The sequence below is a fragment of the Colias eurytheme genome, chromosome 11 (genome assembly GCF_061535395.1).
Source record: "Colias eurytheme isolate Ceu_HAF_F1 chromosome 11, ilColEury1 Martin Lab GWU primary, whole genome shotgun sequence".
Classification (NCBI taxonomy): domain Eukaryota; kingdom Metazoa; phylum Arthropoda; class Insecta; order Lepidoptera; family Pieridae; genus Colias; species Colias eurytheme.
In genome coordinates this window covers 2,084,997-2,106,096 of record NC_142990.1, presented here as the reverse complement: position 1 = coordinate 2,106,096, position 21,100 = coordinate 2,084,997, and the positions used below count along the sequence as shown (strand labels likewise).

General features: G+C 31.7%; 2 protein-coding genes across 2 annotated transcripts; one reads left to right on the top strand and one right to left on the bottom strand.

Moving 5' to 3' along the window:
* Nucleotides 1-655: 655 nt before the first annotated feature.
* LOC149904365 (uncharacterized) lies at nucleotides 656-1,580 on the bottom strand. The gene is made up of 2 exons (XM_090106884.1): nucleotides 1,515-1,580; nucleotides 656-1,431 (listed from the first exon to the last, which is right to left on the bottom strand). Exons 1-2 carry the CDS (start codon nucleotides 1,554-1,556, stop codon nucleotides 754-756), a joined length of 720 nt encoding a protein of 239 aa, XP_089963010.1. The 5' UTR covers nucleotides 1,557-1,580; the 3' UTR covers nucleotides 656-753.
* A 488-nt stretch (nucleotides 1,581-2,068) lies between these two features.
* Cds (CDP-diacylglycerol synthase) lies at nucleotides 2,069-19,946 on the top strand. The gene is made up of 10 exons (XM_090106883.1): nucleotides 2,069-2,273; nucleotides 2,351-2,475; nucleotides 2,645-2,741; nucleotides 3,613-3,789; nucleotides 7,066-7,258; nucleotides 17,013-17,179; nucleotides 17,551-17,703; nucleotides 18,287-18,415; nucleotides 18,846-18,980; nucleotides 19,550-19,946. Exons 1-10 carry the CDS (start codon nucleotides 2,199-2,201, stop codon nucleotides 19,640-19,642), a joined length of 1,344 nt encoding a protein of 447 aa, XP_089963009.1. The 5' UTR covers nucleotides 2,069-2,198; the 3' UTR covers nucleotides 19,643-19,946.
* Nucleotides 19,947-21,100: the final 1,154 nt, after the last annotated feature.

Sequence of the window (21,100 nt, the reverse complement as noted above, 5' to 3'; positions counted from 1 at the left end):
AGATCCTTAAATGAAATAAGAAAAGTGCAATAGGTCCTAGTCCCTGAGTTAGCGTGTTGGTCTTAGCGTGATGACTGATGATACATAGCCTTCCTCAATAAATCTAACACCGAAATAATTTTTCAAATCAGACGTAGTTGCTGAGATTAGCACGTTCAAACAATTTCTTCAGCTAAATAATATTACTTAGTATAAATTTTTCTACTGAATTAGAGACATTTTCCATTTCAAAAAACATAAGATCTATCCCTTTTTAATGATAGTGAAAAAATAATAATTTCTTGATATTCATGAAATATATGTGCATTTGTAAAAATTAATACATAGTACTAGAAAAAATTATGACTAATAAATTAAAAACTACAACTTTTCCTCATAATTGGATAAACTTTGAAATGAGGCGAGGAGTTGTGATTTAACTTTATGAATCAAATTCCCACAAAAAATAGGTAAGGGGCTGATGCATTATACATCTGTTTCACTGATCGATTTTCTATAGGGACAAGTAGGTAATCAGCCTTCTATGTCCTACTAGACAGAGACTAGACATTTTTCATCACCAACGGGAATCGAACCCAGGACCTCTACGTTCACGTGTCAACCACTGTACCAAGGAGGCGGTCAAGTAATCTCAGATTAAAATAATAAACACAAATTTTGGTTTACTAAATTTATCTAAATAAAATATAAAAATTTGATTTGAAGTTTGATCTGCATGATAAAAATTAAGTAAAGTGCCGTTACCATCCTATGCTAAGAGCATGTTATAGTGCTGTGTTCCATGACATCTGTTACTTGCGAAGGTTCAGTCTCTGTTTGATTTTTAATAGTATTTAGCCAATCATCCGTAGGTTCAATTTTCTTAACTTCTTCATCAACATTTTCACTTATTTCTTCCATTGGTGGATCTTCATTTTCTACCTCATTGCTACCAACCACATGCAAATTAATTTCGTCGCTACAGTTCGATTCTTTACTCGACGTCTCAGGCTCTACATCACGAAATTTCTTTGCCACATCCTCAGATCTAATATTAACAAAACATACACAGTCTTCAGTTTCAGTGATTTCCTTTAATGCAGCCTCTTCTATTGTTTCCAATTCTTTAATATCCTCTCCGTTAGTCACATCTTCGATTGTTTTATATGAATACATATGATCATCATCAGGACTCACATAATCTTCAATTATAAAAGTACTATTATCAAAATTAAGTTTATCAAATTCTACGGCGCCGTATTTTCTTATATTATCTAGTAATGTTGTTTCGTTGTCATAATTTATTTGAATGTTTTGCACACAATTCCGTGTTATATCTTGGTTTCCTTGGCATTGTTTACGAATAACATCAATTTGTCTTAAAGTTTTCAATTCCCTTGCTTTTAAAGTTGCATATATACGGGCAAAAGATTTTCTCACTAACGCCTTTAACTGTAAAATAAAAAAAAATATTATTGATCGAATACTAGAAGATTTATGTTATTTTCAAAACATAATTTACAAGCATTATTTACATTTTCTAAATCTTCGTCGATCCCATCAAACTCGTTCGCCATGTTTGTCAATGTTTGTTTATTCTTTTATTTTTTTTACTGTCACCTGAATGTCAATTAATAACAATGTAGGATACTGAGGAATTAAGTTTTTTGCTTATGTTTATTTTGATTTTGCCTTAAAATCACAGCTTAAAATAGTTTCTGAAGATATTTATTTGGTCATCAATTTAATTCAAACTTGTAACTGACTTTTTATCATCCAAATAAGTATTAAGAATAAATAAATTATGGAGTCCGTGTGATTTTAAAAATAATTTTATCCCACTTTAGTTCTATTAAAATGAAATTTGTATAAGGATACTTATATCAAAAGTTTTATAATATTATGGCTATTTAATATTTAACTGAGTTTCATTGCAAGGTTTAATTTTAAGTGAAGAAAATGAGTTTGCGTCACATTCACGCTTAGCGTGCGCTTAGCATTCACGATTGACGTTATTTTCGAGCCAACGCCATGTATTTTTAATGCTGGCAATACATTTTCTAAGTGTTATTGATTTTTCGTTTGACAATTCACAATTTGCTTCAAAAGGAAAACATCAATGATCGAAGTCGAACATTGTTTCGGCAAATAGTGTTCTCAAATATTTATCTGAAGTGATTTCTTGAATTTGAGTGACTAGATAAGTTATATTTTACAAAATGAGTGAAGTGCGACAGCGTCGTGGGGATGGCGACGGAAACGAAAAAGTGGAGACGGCAGGAGAATCTGACCATGTATTTATTCCGTAATATTTGTGTATAACCAGCATGAGCGAGGAATGTCGAAATTCTAAACTTTTGTTATTTATTAGGTTGATTCGGAGGAAGAAAAGGTTTTAGAGGAGAAATATGTAGATGAAATGGCGAAGAATTTACCACAAGGAACCGATAAAACACCTGAAATTCTAGACTCTGCGCTCTCGGGTCTATCTACGCGGTAATCTTACTTAAATTGTTTTATTATGCCAAACAAAATCATGTTTATTTCATAAATTAATTGATAAAAATCTCGCTACCTGTAGATGTATGTTTGTGTAGTCTTGATGTAGATTTAATATATTTATTTTCTAGTTGTTATTGTGTTTGATTTAAATAATTTAATGCAGATGGAGGAACTGGGTAATTCGAGGTATTTTTACTTGGTTGATGATTGGTGGGTTTTGTCTACTCATCTATGGGGGTCCTCTGGCTTTGATGATAACTGTAAGTTCTTTTGAAAATCACTAGTTCTTAAAATAAATATAAAACCTTCTTGTATTTCAAACTAAATATTTCAACCAAAATAATGTACCCAAGCATAGAATTATGTAGAAAACAGGTTCTAGATTTATTAACATAATGTGAATTTATTATTATAATACAATATACATATATACACACATACCTGCATTAAGTATGATTTATGACGAATACATAACACTTAATGTATAATGATAATGTGTGCTGTTGAATATTATTGGCCAGTACCTGTACTAGTTTTTTTAAATATTTAAATTAAGTAGATGTTAAAGTACAAATAACAATATTTTGATTGTTGTTTTCAAATGTTGAATTCTGATGTTATTTACACTATAATAATTGATTATGGTAGAATCTTTAAGTAATATAGTGAGATTCTCTTATTGATCTATAAAAATAAATACACATGTAAACTATAACACCCTGTAATTTATATTCTATGATATGTAATTGTTACATATTTCCTGTTGGTTTCATATGGGAATCAAATAACATTGTGGTCTAGGCTGTTAAAAGAATATTTTTTTATGTGGCTAAATCAGATAAGCTTTGTTATAACAATGAAGGAGACTGCCAATAAAAAAAAAACAAATAAGTACACTGTAGCATTAAACTTTATAATGAACTTAAAATATAGTCCATCTTACTTTTTAACCAACTTTTTAGCATTGAGCTTGTATTTAAATAGGTTGTCAGAAAAAAAATTGCCAGTAAAAAAATCAATCAACCAAAAACATATTTAGAGAGACAAGTACATAATATAAGAAAAAAACAAAATATAAGAGCACAACAGGGGAAAAAATCACTGAATTCATAAGTTTATTTACTTAACCAGGTACTCTGTGTGCAAGTGAAATGCTTTGAAGAAATAATCAATATTGGTTATGCTGTGTACCGAGTGCACGGCCTGCCGTGGTTCCGTTCCCTCTCCTGGTACTTCCTGCTGACGTCTAACTACTTCTTCTATGGCGAGAACCTGATCGACTACTTTGGCGTTGTTATTAATAGAACTGTGAGTATTTTTATTGTAATCTATGCTATCCTACTAATATTATAAATTTGCGAAAGTTTGTGAGGATGTGTGTGTGTGTTTGTTACTCTTTCACGCAAATACTACTGAACCCATTACAATGAAATGTAGCACACATATAGAGGGTAACTTGGATTACCACATAGGACAGGTTTCATCTCGGAAATCCCACGGGAACGGGGGGGCTTTTCTTTCAAAATGCGGGCAAAGCCGAGGGCTGAAAGCTAGTATTAATATAAGGGGATATATTTGATTGTTCATCTGTTTGTTCGCTTTTTTTGATAAATATAAAAAATATTGTTCGAAAAAAAAGAAAAGCTACTTCATGCGGCAGGTTTTGAACCCGCGTCTTTCTGCTCTGTTCTTTAAAAATTACATTCTTTTGCTTTTAATCCCTCAGTCCCGGAATCACAGACACAATAGAAAATCTATTGTGTCGCGGCCCGATCGGGCCGCTCGGTGGTCAATGGGTTAAAGCAAGTTTAAAAATGTTTTTCAACATATTTTTAATCTTTCCTTTGTCATAATATAAACAAAGCTACGGTAAAGGAAATAAATGTACACATATCTACATACTAATCCAATTTTGTAATGTGCCTCATTAATACAATGTTATTATTGATTCCCGATATTTTATTCAACACAACACTAACCTTGTGAACTTTGTTGCACCTAATGTATTTTTCTTTTGAAATGTCTTAAAAACATTATACCTAGAAGCATAAAAAAATTATTACTATAGGTTAGTAATAAATTGCTGATAAATTTAGAATGGCACAGTGATGTGCAATAGTGAATAGAAAATAATAGTAGATAATAATAATAATTAAACATATTTATTGTAATAATACTTTTTTATTGTAAAATTATGTTAATTATATTATTCATCATAAAAAATTACTGATAATATCTATTGGATTGCGCACTTATATTTATTTTATGTAACTATGTATAATAAAATTCAATGTTAATAAAATGTAGTTTGTACCTATGTAACTAACTAGTTAGTTACTTATAAAAAATTTATTACTTTTTTCAACTTTTTTGTTAGGTAATTATATAATAGTCCTAGTAACTGATGTGGTGGTAATTATTAAGCAATTATAATATTACATTTTAAACTATAACTTAGTGGGTGCAAAGTGTTAGGTTTTTAATATCGGCAAAGCGTTTTATTTAAAGGTGTAACTTATAATGTCTGAAACATTATCTCTATCTCAAATATCGTACGAATTTTATAAAAGATAAGCTTTACTTTGACCGATATCATATTCACCTAGTATCACGAAAATTATTGATAATTGTGTGCAGTCATTTTGTCTGTATGTTATCATCACCTGTCACAAATCATATTAAAAATACTAAAATAGGAGAATCGTTGCAATTTTTGATTTAAGTAATTGTTTATTTCAAATATACAATTATACGACTCATTCTAAACCCACTATGTCAAATTCTTTTTGTGTAAACAGGCGTAGAGCATTCTTTCGTCGTACCTACATAACTAGTGCGTTCGAAAAGATTCTATGCAATGTTCTAATACTGAACAACACTGAATACTTACCAGTTTTCGTTTGCACCAAAAGATCACGAAAGAATGCTCCTGATCTAGCTCTATGTTCGTTTGGTCTAAATTCACCGTAAGAAAAACAAATCCGTAATACGTTACGTACCATTTAAATCACATAAAACAAAACAATATTCAATATTACATAATTGTATTTACCTTTAAAACACATCTAGATTAATTTATCATCACTAATTAGTATCGAACCACTTTGCAAAGGTCAACAAAATTTTTAGGTCACTCACATTTGTTTGCTTTAATACGATAAAATATAATGTCATTAGTTTTATATCGATTTAATAATGCTGAAGTACCACTTTATATTTCGCTACCTGCTCATTTACGTAATGGATTTTCGTAATTATATTAGTTCTGATATACCTACTTATATTATATAGACCGTACATAAAGCTACGTAAACTTTGTGTCTGATATTTTAATGTCACTAACTGTACTGTATGAAAGTGACTCATGCTACTTGGAAAATTATTTTTATCGGCTTATTCTTGTTAATCTGTTTTAATAACTGAATATATCGCTTCACATAAATCTAATCTAAAGAAATGGGTCAGCTGAGAACGCGTAGAGTACTTACGCGATCGATTTTGACGCCCAAGTGACAAGATTAAGCACTACAAACAAGTTATCTCATTGAACTCGATTTGGAAATTTTGCGGGATTGAGAAACGTAACTTTCAGTTTAATTATTTTTAAATACGGTAGTTACATGACTTACATGGCCCTTAGAGGCCTTAAGTATGACATCATAGCTATTTTTTTATCGATATTGGCTATCGCCGATTTATATTTTTAATATTGAATAATCGATTATAAAATCTTTATTTAACTTTGACCAAAAAGTTTCAAATGCTAAATTATATGTTCGAAAGAAACCTGATACCATTCATAAACATATAAATACTATCAAAGTACATAAACTCAACTCGTAGACATTACATAATATACCTATGTTATATTATCGCAAAATAATAAAAATTACATTTCAAGTTCTAGTTTGCTATAAATAACATGCAATAAGTCGACTTGTTACAATTTACTTAGTCATTATGCCCCTATTATTATCCCATTTACCAGCATATAGGATAACGGAATATTATCTTGTTTGTGTGACATAATTAAATTCATTACTACTGGAAAAGTGTCTTACAAAACAATTAATGTTATTTTACCGATACTGATATAAAGTTTACTTATGTAAATGTTGTGTGTAGATATTTGTCAACATATTGGGTTTGTGATAATAAATTCTTAGGTTTTTTACTCACATTTTAGTCGGACCTTATGTATCCCTTTGGATGAAATACATTGTTACGTAAAAACCCATAATAGCATCAAATTGTATCTGAAAATATTGCCTAACTTTGCATCCATAGATAAGAAATAACAAGAGCTGAGATAAAAATAGGTAGCATATAAAATAAACTTGACCTATTTGTTTTTTTACATTCCAATAGCACGATCATAATGTTTTTTTAGTTTACTTCATTCAATAAACACGGAAAGGAATGTAAGTGCAGGTATTAACCACTTGAGATACTTACGTTATCTTATCAATACTCTCGCTGTAATAACAGTGAAATGTTGGTTGGGGTGGCACAAGGTTCACATCTGCGTCCACTATTATATATTTTGTATAACAATGACATTCGAATGAAAATCCATTGTTACAGGATTACCTCCGTTTTCTGGTCACCTACCATCGCTTTATCTCCTTCAGCTTGTACTGTGTTGGCTTCGTATGGTTCGTTCTGTCTCTTGTGAAGCGATACTATATGAGACAATTCTCTCTTTTCGCCTGGACTCATGTTGCGTTGCTGATCGTCGTGACTCAAAGCTACCTCATCATACAAAATATATTCGAAGGTGAGTTTATTACTCATAGATTTGTGTATGATTATTATTTTTAGAAATTATGAGCTAATAAATAGTTACGCGTTAGTTATTATCGTCAATAATCTTGATTTAAGTGACTTGACAAAATAATTTTTAAGTATGTACCTTTTTATTTTTTGTGTTGACTCTACTTTTTCGAAGAAACTGTTTTATTAAGTTTCTCGGTAAGTATTTCCACTAGCTTACAAAGTTACAAGTATAACGTAAAAATATAAATTAACTCATAATAATTACATCTGATATAAATACGAGTTCTTTTCATGGCAAAACATTAACACAGTGTCTGAAATGTATGACAATGTTCATACAAAGTGTTTCTATCGACTTTGATAATATCTAACGAACCCAGTTACGTCGCAGCGCAAATGACATGGGCGGGAAGCCTTTGTCCTATAAACTGGGCCAATGAACATTATGTTCTATATTGGAATACAACAAAGGAAACATGAATAAAGAAAAGGTTATTGAGAATTTACTTGTTTAAGAATTTTTAGCAGTTATTTTTAATTTCGACGTAATATTGCTGTGTGTTTAATAGGTGTGCCAAACATATAAACAGAATTTATATGAGTTATTTTTAAGCATTTTGCCGTCATTATTAACATCTGTTATCTAAATACTATCCTAATTACCTATGTGAATAATAATGTAGTAGGTACTTACGAATCAAAATGCTTTTAAGTAAATTATGTACTAGATTCTAACATAAAATCCGCAATGATGATAAACTTAGTAACAGTATTCACGACGACACGCTATTTTTAGTCTAATGCGATTATAACTTATCCTATTACTGTTCGCGCCTTTGAAATCCTCTTTTGTTTACATTACACGAATAAATGAAACGAAAAATCGCACGTGACGTTGGCAATATGGGCGGAAGGTGTTCGCCTTGACCTATGAACGATATTCTATAATAAGCTCTGGAAAAATTGCTAAGACAGTTATAAATTCATCAAATTATAATCCATAGTGTATCAAAGTGAAGGATTTACGAAGATTTTCTTAACATTGGTTTGGATGATTGATGTAAGTTGATTTTGAAGTAAGTTGTATCAATCATACAGATTGAGCCAGACTGACTTTTATTTTGGTATACTCAGGAGGAGTGTAGAACCTAAATCCCTCTGTTTATGTTTTGCTATTTGTGTTACTCACACACAGATGTGAGATGACTCCGGATAATATAACAGGAAAAAAATGTGTTACACTGCTTGTCGAATCTCAAACGGGAGAATAAAATCGAAAAGGCACAAATACAGTAACAATCATCGATTTTTCTCATTTCAAATGGTCTTTTTTGACGGTATTGTAACTATTCGGGTGTAAGAGAGACCTAAATTTTTTTGAAGCTTGAACGTAAATAAATAGTCATTGCGTTATAACTGAATTTTGAATATAGGAAGTCCATTAATTCCTTAATGGTTCCTTAATGAGCTTTTTCTTCATAATAAATTTATAATAAAGGATTTGTAAATCCTTTTTTGTGTAATTAACACCTAGATAAAGGAAATATTTTCTGCTAATCACAATAGCAAGCGCTATAAATAAAAAGCGTTACTAAATGAAGCTCTATGACGAAGTTAAAAGTGTGTAGTTTTTTATTATGCATTGCAATGAACATTCCACGTCTTGATTTAATTAGCGTATAAAAAATAATGTTTCTTTACATTGTATTATCATATATATCATAACAGGTTCATTCATGGCTCGTGGTCGCCGGTCGCCTTACTCTGTAACAATAGGTTATTATTAGACATTATATTATATCGCTCCGGTATAGTATGTTCCTCTTTTTATGTATTGATCGTAACAAAAGACTTTCAACTTTATGCTATTGGAAATATGGAATAGTTTTCATTGAACTACATAATATTAAGGTCGCTCAAAATGAAGTGAACTGGAATGTACAGCTGGAGTTTTCAATATTTTATGAATAGTTTTCGCCTTTGAAGATTATTTTAGCCTTTATTTTAAGACCTTATAACCAATTTTATTTAATTTAATTTAGATTGTTAGATTAAAATTGAGTATTTAATACATAATTATATGGACGTGTGTTGCCGCTTGACGTGTAAAGTGACTAATAGATTTTGATTTAATCTAAATAAGTGATAACTTATATATATTAAAAAATTATATTGATTGAGTCATAATAATAAACAGTGATAGGCAGAAATGTTCGTTTGAACGCGCTAATCTCAGGAACTACTGGTCCAATTTGAAAAATTATTTCGGTGTTAGATAGTCCATTTATCGAGGAAGGCTATATAATATCATCACGCTCTTTTGATTAGAGTTTAATTTGCTCAGATACCTATTTATAAATAATAATGATTATAATTATAATCTGCTATTTCTATTAGGTGCTATTAGTGTTTATAAATAATAAAACCTTGACAAGAACACTATCCAAAACATAATATGTAGGTAACTATGTAAGAAATGAGTATTCGATAAAAATAAGACTGCAAATAAATGTGAGTATATATTTTTAATTCTTTATCTCAATTTATTCAAATGAAGTGCAATTACCCAATTACCCGTTCATTTTCCATTTAGGTAATTACTGTAACTCGGGACGAATTATAAGTGCGTCAGTATTCAATATACATATTAGGTATATGTCTGTCTGTCTGTTCTGTCATAGGTTAGGAATACTTACCGAAAAATTGTTAGGTATATCATAATAAAGTTTTTACTTGTCTGGTGGAATTTAGCAGACTGTATCAGAATTTAGAGTGTTGGTATGTAGGTAGGTATGAATAGCGTAAACGGTTTGATTAATTTCAGTTTTACCGGTGCAGGTGTTTTAGATTTGAGTATTTACTTACTACGGTACAATAATTGTATTACGGTACAATAATGATAGGTTCTATTCCATAACTTCATAACATCGTTTCCATAACACAATCGAAAGCTTAGTATGGGATCAGATCGTGCCGTGTGTGAAAATTGTCCTGAAATATTTATATTTATTTATTATTGGTAGCATTAAAAATGTGTATTCTTAAAAACTATATTTTTGAAATGAAATAACAAAATGAAGCATTTATTACACTAAATAGAAGATACAGAATATAAAGAATAAGAAGAGGTGTTTTACGCACAGTATTGAACTGTTCATTGGCCGGCTTTGATAATCTTATTAACCTCTTGCTTTTTATTCAAACGAAGTGTAGAAATATACACAACAGGTAACCTACATTGTTTACAATCGCGATTGTATTTAAATTATGATTTTGACAGTAAGTCGGTGACGGGAAGTGACGGGAGACTTTTGACAGTTGACACTTCTACAATTAGTCTCCGTATTTTTTTAATTTAAAAATAGAATACCTAAGTTTTGTTGAAGCACAAGTGCGAAATATAGTAAAATAGTCAGCAATTAACAAGTGTAAACGTTATCTTAACGCTACGTACAGTCTATCGATCATAAAGTGATTGGAAATAATCGTCTTTAGTGTTGAACATATGTTCCGTAAACAAGTAACATAAAGAAGATTAAAGTGATTGTTGAAGTGTTTTAAGTGAATTTGGTTTCCATTGTTATAACTAGGAACCAATATTAATAATTTTTAACGTGATGAAATAGTGTTTTGTGATTAAACTTTTGATATCGTAAAGAAAAAATTATCACGGGGGTAATACAAAAACTTTGTTTCGTTACTTCGATCGATCGTCGAATAAGACTAATAATTTCGCAGAAGTGTGTAACCGTGCTCGTAGCTATTAGAAGTAACTGTGCAGTGTATTACAATAAATCGTCCAATAGATGCTGGTTCAAACCCTAGCCGTACTCGATATATTTTTTTTTTTTGTGTTTTCATTATTATATTTTTTTTTAATTAACCTATACACTTATTAGTTAATTTTCCAGACTAAGTATTACAATTAATTTTATACAAGAAATTTAAACTTCTTTTTTTTTTTTTTCAACAATGTCTAACGTTTGTGCTGGGTGTCATAATACTGTTAAGGGTACGCATTCACTGAGATGTTCTCTATGTTCCTCGGTCTACGACTTACAATGTGCAGGGACCAGTGATAAAAGGTTTATTGCTATGCTACCCGAAAAAAAGTCCTCATGGAAATGTCCTGCGTGTCTTAATCTACGACCCAAGCTTGACAATACAAATACGCCTATCAGGAATATACTAAAAGAGCCAGTTTGCGACGATTTGAGCTCACACGTAGCTGATAGCAATATAACGCTTAGAAATAAAATGGGAGGCTCAAGCCGGTCGCGACCTAACGCTAGTGATGATTCCAACCCTGTGACTGAAGCGAGCTTGCAAAAAATACTGGATTCCTTTAAAAGCGACATGACCGAAGTGATACAAAATGCTGTCACCAAAGCAGTGTGTGACAAGTTTAGTACGTTAACAAAACAAATTTCGGACTTTCATGAATCACTTACTTTTTTAAACGACCAGTACGAAGCTCTTAAACTGCACGTAAAGGAAAATGATAACATAATGACTAATCTAACGAAAGAAAATGCTACCTTGGTGATTACTGTTAAAGATCTCACAAGTCGTCTAGCCTACACTGAGCAACATCTACGTGAAAGTAATTTGGAAATTAATGGCATTCCTGAAAACCGTAGTGAAAATCTTTCGAATTGTTTGAACCAACTGGCTAAAGTAGTGAATGCCGATATTAAGGACGATGATATAATGCAAGTAACTCGCATAGCCAAAATAAATAAAGATGATGGTCGGCCGCGTGCTGTTGTTGCCAAATTAAGAAGCCCCCGCCATCGCGACATCCTACTTGCAGCTGTGCAAAAATATAATAAATGTAATAGTGATGATAAATTAAGTACACATCATCTGGGGATTGGTGGTACTAATAAGCCAGTTTATGTTGCTGAGCATTTAACTCCTGCTAACAAAATTCTTCATGCTACTGCTAGATTAAAGGCAAAAGAAACGAACTATAAATTTGTTTGGGTCCGAAATGGAAAAATATTTGTGCGCAAAAATGAAACCAGTCAGGCATTGCAGATCCGTTGCTTAGATAGTATTAAGAAAATGGTTTAACTTTGTATTAATATTATTGTTTAATGTATGAATGTGACGGTTTTTATTATCTTCATAATGGTTAACATATACTATCAAAATGTTAGAGGACTTAGGACAAAAACTAACGAAGTATTTAAGAATATAGCATTAAATTCATATGATATAATTGTTTTTTGTGAAACGTGGCTGAAATGTAATATTTCTAGCAGTGAGATATTTGATTCCCGGTACACTGTATATCGTAGAGATCGCAATTGTAATAGAAATGCTAAGTTGGATGGAGGTGGAGTTCTAATCGCTGTTTCCCGAAAATTTCAGTCTTCTAGACTATTGAAATACGAAACCGAATACGAGGATCTTTGGGTAAATGTTAAAATCGAAATTGACGGTGTTGTAAATAATGTTCCTATCTGTACTATTTACCTCCCACCTCCAACCAATCACAAAGCTCTTCAAAGATTTATTTTAAATGCTAATAATGTTATAGAGGAAATGGGAAACGTAATAATTCTTGGTGATTTTAATTTGGGTAATATAAAATGGGTCAATATCTGTACTAATCGTAAAGTAATGGTTCCAGTTGAGTATCACGGTAATGTGGAATGTGCTCTTGTTGATTTTATAAACATTAATAATCTTGATCAAAGTAATAATGTTCTTAATCACAATGGTAAAATGTTGGACTTAGCCCTGACAAATATCTCTTGTTGTAACGTATCCTCGGCGATTGATATATTGACTAAGCCAGATCCTCATCATCCTAGTCTTTTGTTGTGTGTCGAATCTAACGTACCTTCTACTTTGCGATGTAATAACTTTGTTAGCTATAACTTTTTTAAGGCTAATTATGATGATATTGTGCGAGAGCTGGAAAATATTGATTGGTACTCTAAATTCCTACATGTTAATGATATCAATAAGAAGGTGGAGCTGTTTTATGATGTTTTGCGAGGCGTAATTGATCATCATGTACCGAAAAGTTACATTAAAAAAAGCAAATATCCTCCCTGGTTTTCTCCCGCTTTAATTCGTATCATTAAAGAGAAGGATAAAATAAGGCGTAAGTATAAACAGTTCCAAAACCCCCGCGATCTGTTTGAGTTTAATGTATTGCGAGAAAGATGCAAAAAAATAAGTTCACGTTGTCATCAAAACTACAAACAAAAAATTGAAGAAGCCATCAAAAGGGATAGTAAAGCATTTTGGAAATATGTTAATAGTAAGCGAAATAATTGTCTATCATCAATACCGTCTGTTATATGTCTCAACAATCTTACCGCAGAAAGCGGTCCTGACATTGCGAACCTCTTTGCCTCTCATTTTTCATCCATATATTCTAATCCAATAATAAAAGCGCTTCCAATTTGTTCGAGTAAAATGACTTGCTATAATGATTCTTGTTCCAAATTCAATGTTACCAAAAAAGAGGTTCTTGCAAAGTTAAAACAACTCGATGTTAACAAAGGTGCTGGTCCGGATCTTATCCCACCCATTTTTCTTAAGCGTGTAGCCGTCACGATAGCTTCTCCTCTAGCTAATATTTTCAATGAGTCTCTCGAACAAGGTATATTCCCGAGCGTTGGAAGTTTTCCAAGATTGTGCCAGTATATAAAAAGGGTGACCAAACCATTGTTAGTAATTATAGACCTATCACTATTTTATCAACCTTATCAAAGGTTTTTGAATCTCTTGTTTGTCCTATAGTTACTCGTTACTTGGATAAATTTATATCACCACATCAACATGGTTTTCGTAAAGGTCATTCTATCCAAACAAATCTTGTGAAATTCTTGTCTGACATAACGAATGTACTGGATAACGGAGGCCAAGTTGACGCGATCTACACGGACTTCAGCAGCGCTTTTGATAAGGTTGATCATGAAACACTGCTCATAAAATTAAAGAATTACGGTGTATCAGGTTCCATTTTGAAATGGTTCGCATCTTACCTTTATAATAGATCGCAGGAAGTGGTTGTGAGGGGTTTTAAGTCGAGTATGTTTACTGCAACATCTGGAGTCCCACAGGGGTCCCACTTGGGTCCACTGCTATTTCTTACTTATATTAATGATATTTCTGACTGCATCAAACATTGCCACTATGCTCTCTTTGCTGACGACTTAAAAATCTATAAATCGATCGAAAATTTATCAGACGTAAATGCTATTCAGGATGATTTAGACAACATAGCAATCTGGTGTAAAGCTATATGGTCATCAACTCCAAAAAATGTTCTTACATAAGATTTACGCGAAAAAAATCACTACTGCATTCTAAATATAATATCGAAAATGTTGCACTAACTGAAAATACTCAAATTGTGGATCTTGGCGTCACTTTAGATAGCGGACTTAGGTTAACATCTCACCTAGACAATATTATCAAAAATGCAGCACGGATGTTGGGCTTTATTAAAAGACATGACTCACATTTTAGGACATCAACTAAAATAGTTCTATATAATTCTCTGGTTCGCAGTCACCTCGAGTTTGCTTGTGTGGTATGGAATCCCTACTATGCCGTACATTCGCAGCGTATTGAATCTATTCAACGTTTCTTTACGAGACACTTGGCTTTTACCTCTCGAGGTATATCACATCGCTGCCCATATGGTGAACGCTTAGATTTTTTTAAAATGATTTCGTTACGTGACCGTCGCAAATTACACGATTTACTATTTCTCCATAAATGTGTAAACGGTGCTGTTGTCTGCGAGGACATTATTTCTAACATCGCTTTTCAGATACCGTATCGCCTTCCCAGAAAACCGATAAAACACCTTTTTTGTGTTCCAGTTTGCAAAACTAACCTAGGCAAACATGCTCCATTATCGAGAATATGTGCTACTTATAACCAACAAATAATGCTCTTACCAGATCTTGATATATTTTTCGGATCCCTCGCACAGTATAAGCATCAAATTATTCACAGTTTTTCCAGTAGCGTTTAGTATATTGATTATGTTTTTCTTTCTATTATGTTTAATTGTATAAGTGTTATTAATGTGAATGTTGTGTACACCTATAATTGATAAATACATAAGATACAATTATGTAATTAGATAATGTCATCCTATATATAATGTAATGTGTATTTATTGTTGTGTGTTCCATAAATAAATAAATAAATAAATGATTTAGTTGCTATACAGTATACAAAACTCGAACATTTATTTATTCAATTAGACTTCTTTTAGAAGCACTTTCGAATTTCAATACATATTTAACAATTACCACCGATTCGGAAAGCAGTATCTATGGAGAAGAACCGGCAAGAAACTCCATAGTTGCTCCTTTAAAATCATGTCAATATTACAATTTAATTTTACATAATATGTAACTTATATTTAACTACATAATACATATATCATAACTAGCGGTCCGCCCCGGCTTCGCCCGTGGTACCTACATGTTTAAACGATCCTATCTCTCAAGTTGGATCGAACTGCACATGGTGTGCGAATTTTATTATAATCGGTTAAGTGGTTTAGGAGTCCATTGAGGACAAACATTGTGACACGAGATTTATATATATTAAGATATGCCAAAGAACTGTCCTGTGGTTCTTACGCGACAACACTCCATGGATTTTCATCTTCCATGTACAACTATACAGTATACTATATACACATGACGACGGTTATCGTTAAAGCTATAACATTAATGACTTTCGATAGTATGGTAACACAAATTACTAAAGAGATTGTTACAGATTAAAAACGTATTAAGGTGAAAGAGATAATGTGTCAAATGCCACAAGTAATACAAAACATAAACAGTTCATTGAAAAAAGTATATTTTTTCTTTACAAGTATGAAATACGTGGCATGGCATGGCATGTCGTAGGGAAATGGGGATATCAGAGATTTCACGAAATCACCGAAATGTTGAACATTCATATTATATTAAGTAATTCCCGCGTTCCATTAATTATATGTATTATATATCTATCCTCTACCTTAGGTGGCCTGGAAGAAATCGCTTTTAAGCGATAAGGTCACCTTTTGTACTTCGCATCCAAACAGATATATATTATACTGTAATATTAAATGGTGTGGTACAATAAATGATTAAATAAATAAATAAATAATTTAACAAAAGATTTTTTGAAGAAAAATATTTTTTATTAAGTTACGCCTCACCTTGTATTTAAGAAAAACATAAAGAACCATATAATTAATGTAGCTAAAATCTAAAAAGTTTATTATCACGGAACCAGTAAAATTATTATGAACATAAAAAATATTATGTGTAGCAGTGCGTTTAAAATATGTACTACATTTTATTACCGAGTATGTAATATTTTGTCCTTGATTTCAAATGCATAAGATACTTGATGTTTGAAATAATAATTAAATGTATTTCATATAAAATATTCTAGAATAGAGGTAATATATTATGCTCTTCATAAATCATTTTACTTTTTATATCGACAGAACCTACATTATATGGTTCCTACAATTTTTGAGAGCTAATGAAATTGCATGGATTAGCTTTTACAGTGGAGCTCAATGGAGAGAGCGCCATAGAGCTTAAAATATTGTGAATGTGAATGAATGTTTATTGCTTTAAAAACATGAAAAGTAAACAATACATTAAAAATAACCGAAAGGCGGCCTTATCCCTAGGTAGCAATGTCTACCAGACAATCGTTAAAGTATAATTGTAGTTGACTAACTAAATTGTCTTTTATTACAGGTCTCATCTGGTTCATAGTGCCAGTGTCGATGATTATTTGCAATGACGTCATGGCGTACATATTCGGCTTCTTCTTCGGCAAGACGCCGTTGATCAAGCTCAGCCCTAAGAAGACCTGGGAGGGATTTATTGGTGGTGGTTTCTCAACTGTTCTTTTTGGACTTGTGGTGAGTTTTATTATTACTATTTTGGTGTATAAATAATTGCTGTTATGAGCAGTTTTGTTTTTATTTCATTATTTTAAGGATTTTATTTTGGCTACAGCAATTGGAAATCGCAAGGAAATACTTTCAAAGTTAATTAAATAAAACCTTATCTATATTATTCCAACCTATTTATTTTTATTATTTATTTTATTAAAACAGTAACTATATTAAAGTTTTGTAGTCGCATTTTTATAAATGGTTATTACTATTAAATTGTAATTCGGGTAGATAAATGTATATTTTTTTCCAATTTACTTACCAATATTTGACCTAAATGTCTTTCTTAACTCATGGTATACTCAATGGTATTAATAAAAAAATCTATTTTCCAGCTAGCCTACCTGATGTCCCAATACCCGTATTTAGTGTGTCCCATCGAATACTCTGAGTCGTTAGGCCGCATGACGATGGACTGCGAACCGTCGACGTTATTCCGGTTGCAGGAATACACGCCACCCCAGTTTCTGTTGCCGCTGGTTAAGATTGTGAGTATTTTATGGGTGTTTAAGGATTTTTTCTCGTATTTTTCTAGTAAAGGGTTTTGAAGTGAAAACTTCTTTAGCGGCGTTGAGCACTTTTTCTGTAATGGGTATAAAATCGTCAGGACACGTGACCTGATCGAAAAAGCGTAAGACGGATACCATTCCAAAATATCAAACATGCTCAACGTTAATAATCAAGTTTTCACTTCTGCCGGCACTCCCCCAGTGCAACCCGTCTTTTTTTTATTAACATACTTTGGCACAAGAAAACTTAACTCATATGGACGAAAAAAAATATTCAGAGGAATATAGCGTATGAAGGAATAATTTTCTGAATCTGTATGAAGTTAAATATAATTAAGATTTTACACGCGCAAGCTACGCTACGCTAAAAACTTGTCAAGTTTCGTGCCGGCAACAATACTATGGTAAAAATTAAGTCACGTTATATTGTCAGGAAGCTTTTTTTGCAAAAAGACAATACTTATCTCCTAAAACTTTTATTTTAATAGTCAATCTTTTATTCAATATTGTACATTTTAAACGAATTTTTCATGTAAATTAAAATTATCCATATAAATTTTAGATGGGACGTGAAAAGATAACCATGTACCCGTTCATGATCCACTCGCTGGCTCTCAGCATATTCTCATCAGTGATTGGACCTTTCGGAGGCTTCTTTGCGTCTGGCTTCAAACGGGCTTTCAAGATCAAGGTATTGTGCTGATTTATTTGTTTTCTATAGAATAAAAGCAAATATGAACTCTAGTATAAGTTCAAATAGATAAAACTGCATGGTCTAGGTTTTGTTTTTTTTTCTATTGTCTATGGCCAATTTTGACAGCTGTTTATATTCGAAGTTTTGTTTATAACCATTATTTTAATGTATACTTTTGACTACGATAAAGTGGCGGGATGCTTCTTTTTGCTCCTCTAACAAAATAATAAATTAGTTCACAACACGAATTAACAACGTTTAACAAACGTTCCATAGTATCGATCACATCCAAAACCTAAATTAATATAAAAAAGAGTAAGTCGATAAATTATTATACACCGTCGCCTTACTCCATGACGTGACGGTATTGCTATGATGCGATCTTGAAATTTTTCTCTTCAAAAATACAAATATTATCTTTTGGCAGGACTTTGGCGATGTGATTCCCGGTCACGGTGGCATCATGGACCGTTTCGACTGTCAGTTCTTAATGGCCACGTTCGTGAATGTCTACATTACTTCTTTCATTCGTACGGCTACACCGCAGAAACTGCTGCAACAGGTTAGTTTGTTTTATTAATGTTTTTGTATTTTTGAGAATTTTTTTTTTTTTGTATTTAGTATGAATATAAAAGTGAGTTTTGTTTTGGTAATCGAGAGGGTTGATAAAACTAATAGAATATTATCGAACAAATTTTTTGAATTATACTTATCAAATATAAATCATAAAAAAGTGAAGTCCCATGTCCCCTAGTGGGGTAAGGGGCAGATGCATTATACATCTGTTTCAAGATCGATTTTCTTTAGGGACAAGTAGGTGATCAGCCTTCTGTGTCCTGCCAGACTGAGACATTTTTTTTTTCTTCGTCTCCACCTGGAATCGAACCCAGGACCCCTCGGCGTTACGCTCACGCGTCAACCAAGGAGGCGGTAAATCATAATTGCCATGTATAAAAATAACTGTATATTTGTTCATTTATTATAATTGTCTATACTTAATGATAAATTAAAGAAAAAGTAATTGATGTGTCGGTCCGTACTTCAAAAAGACACATTTTCTACCTTTAAGTACAATTTACGTTAAAAAATAATTGATATACCTACTTATAAATATGATAATTTAAATTGCAGGTATACAACATGAAACCGGAACAGCAGTTGCAGTTATTCTACGCGCTGAAGGAGTCGCTCGAGAATCGGAACATTCTGAACGCGATCCCATAAGTAATAATCATTTTGTGGAATATGAGAGAGTAGTTTCACATTTGGAATGACTTTTATTTTTAACCGACTTGAAAAAAGTAGGAATTCGGCTATATTTTTTTGGGTTCATCTTGGAGATTTCGACTGGTCGAACCGATTTTGAGTCTTTTTTTAGTGTGAATATTTATGTTAGTTCAATTCGTGGGCAAGATAGAATGTGTGAAGAAAATTATGGTATACTACCAGTAGAGTAGAGTAGGGAATATGTAGGAAATCGATAAGAATTAAGGTATTGTTTATTTGCGCTATAAAGAAAAATTTGCTAAAAAAATATTTTTTTATAATGGGCATATTGTTTTCCCGTCATCTTCTATTGGAAAGGTATTTTTTACCTAACTGTTAAACTTTAGTTATAATAATTATTTTTAAAATGCTCAGTAATTAAATCGAATAAATATTAATTATACAATAGATACAAACGGTTATGTGAAACTACTCTCGAGTTGGACATATCTACTACTGTTTATAAAAACAGCAAATTTTTGATCTAGTCCCCTATTGTGCAATCGTTTACTATCTATAGGCACAATAAATACTTCATATTTAGAAAAAAGAGCGTGTGTGTCGAGCACACGTGTCAGAAGTGAAACTTCTTTGGCAAGATTCATAGATACCAAAGTCGTCGACTCCATGAAGCGACCTTGACATTTTACTCTCAACGCGCCTAAAGAAGTTTCACTTCAAAAACAAGATTTTTAATATAATAACGGTAAACGAAACACAATTTACGTGTATAGATTTTACCTCCATTTTGATCTATACGTCTTAGTATTGCTATAATAGAAAAATAAAAATACCATAGACTAAAGATGCTTGCTTGTTCGTAATTGTATTTGTTATCTGTGGAATAGTTTTAGTCTATGTTTAGTTATGGGTGTCCTAGTGGTTGTTAGGAAATTTTCTCGAACTATATTTTATTGAATGTTACATTATTATTATGTAGTAATAAATAATAAAGGTCTCGTTTCTTTTTCGCTCTTTTACGCTTATTTTATTCATTATTTCTGTTTAATATGCTATAATTCTTTATTAATTTTAACAAATTATGTATCGTATCTTGTATACGTGTATAATTTATTGACGCTTATAATAATGCAGTGGCAGTTTAAATTAAATGGAAGTTTTGGAATATTCCTTACCGCGTTATTTGGTATTTTTCCTTAAGAAAAGTTCGACTTTGTATGAAATTTTGACACATTCCAAACTCAAAATTACATAAAGAAAAATTCTTTGGTTGAAATAACGGTATAAATTTGTATACGTTTTGAAATTGGCGCCAATTTTTATCCTAATGTATTATTTTGGATTTAAACAGGGATCTTTGCATTTCTTTCAATGCTGTAGACTGATATCGACTGCTTTTGTGTGCTAAATATTTTTTAATCGGATATTTGTACTATTTTTATATAATATCCTATT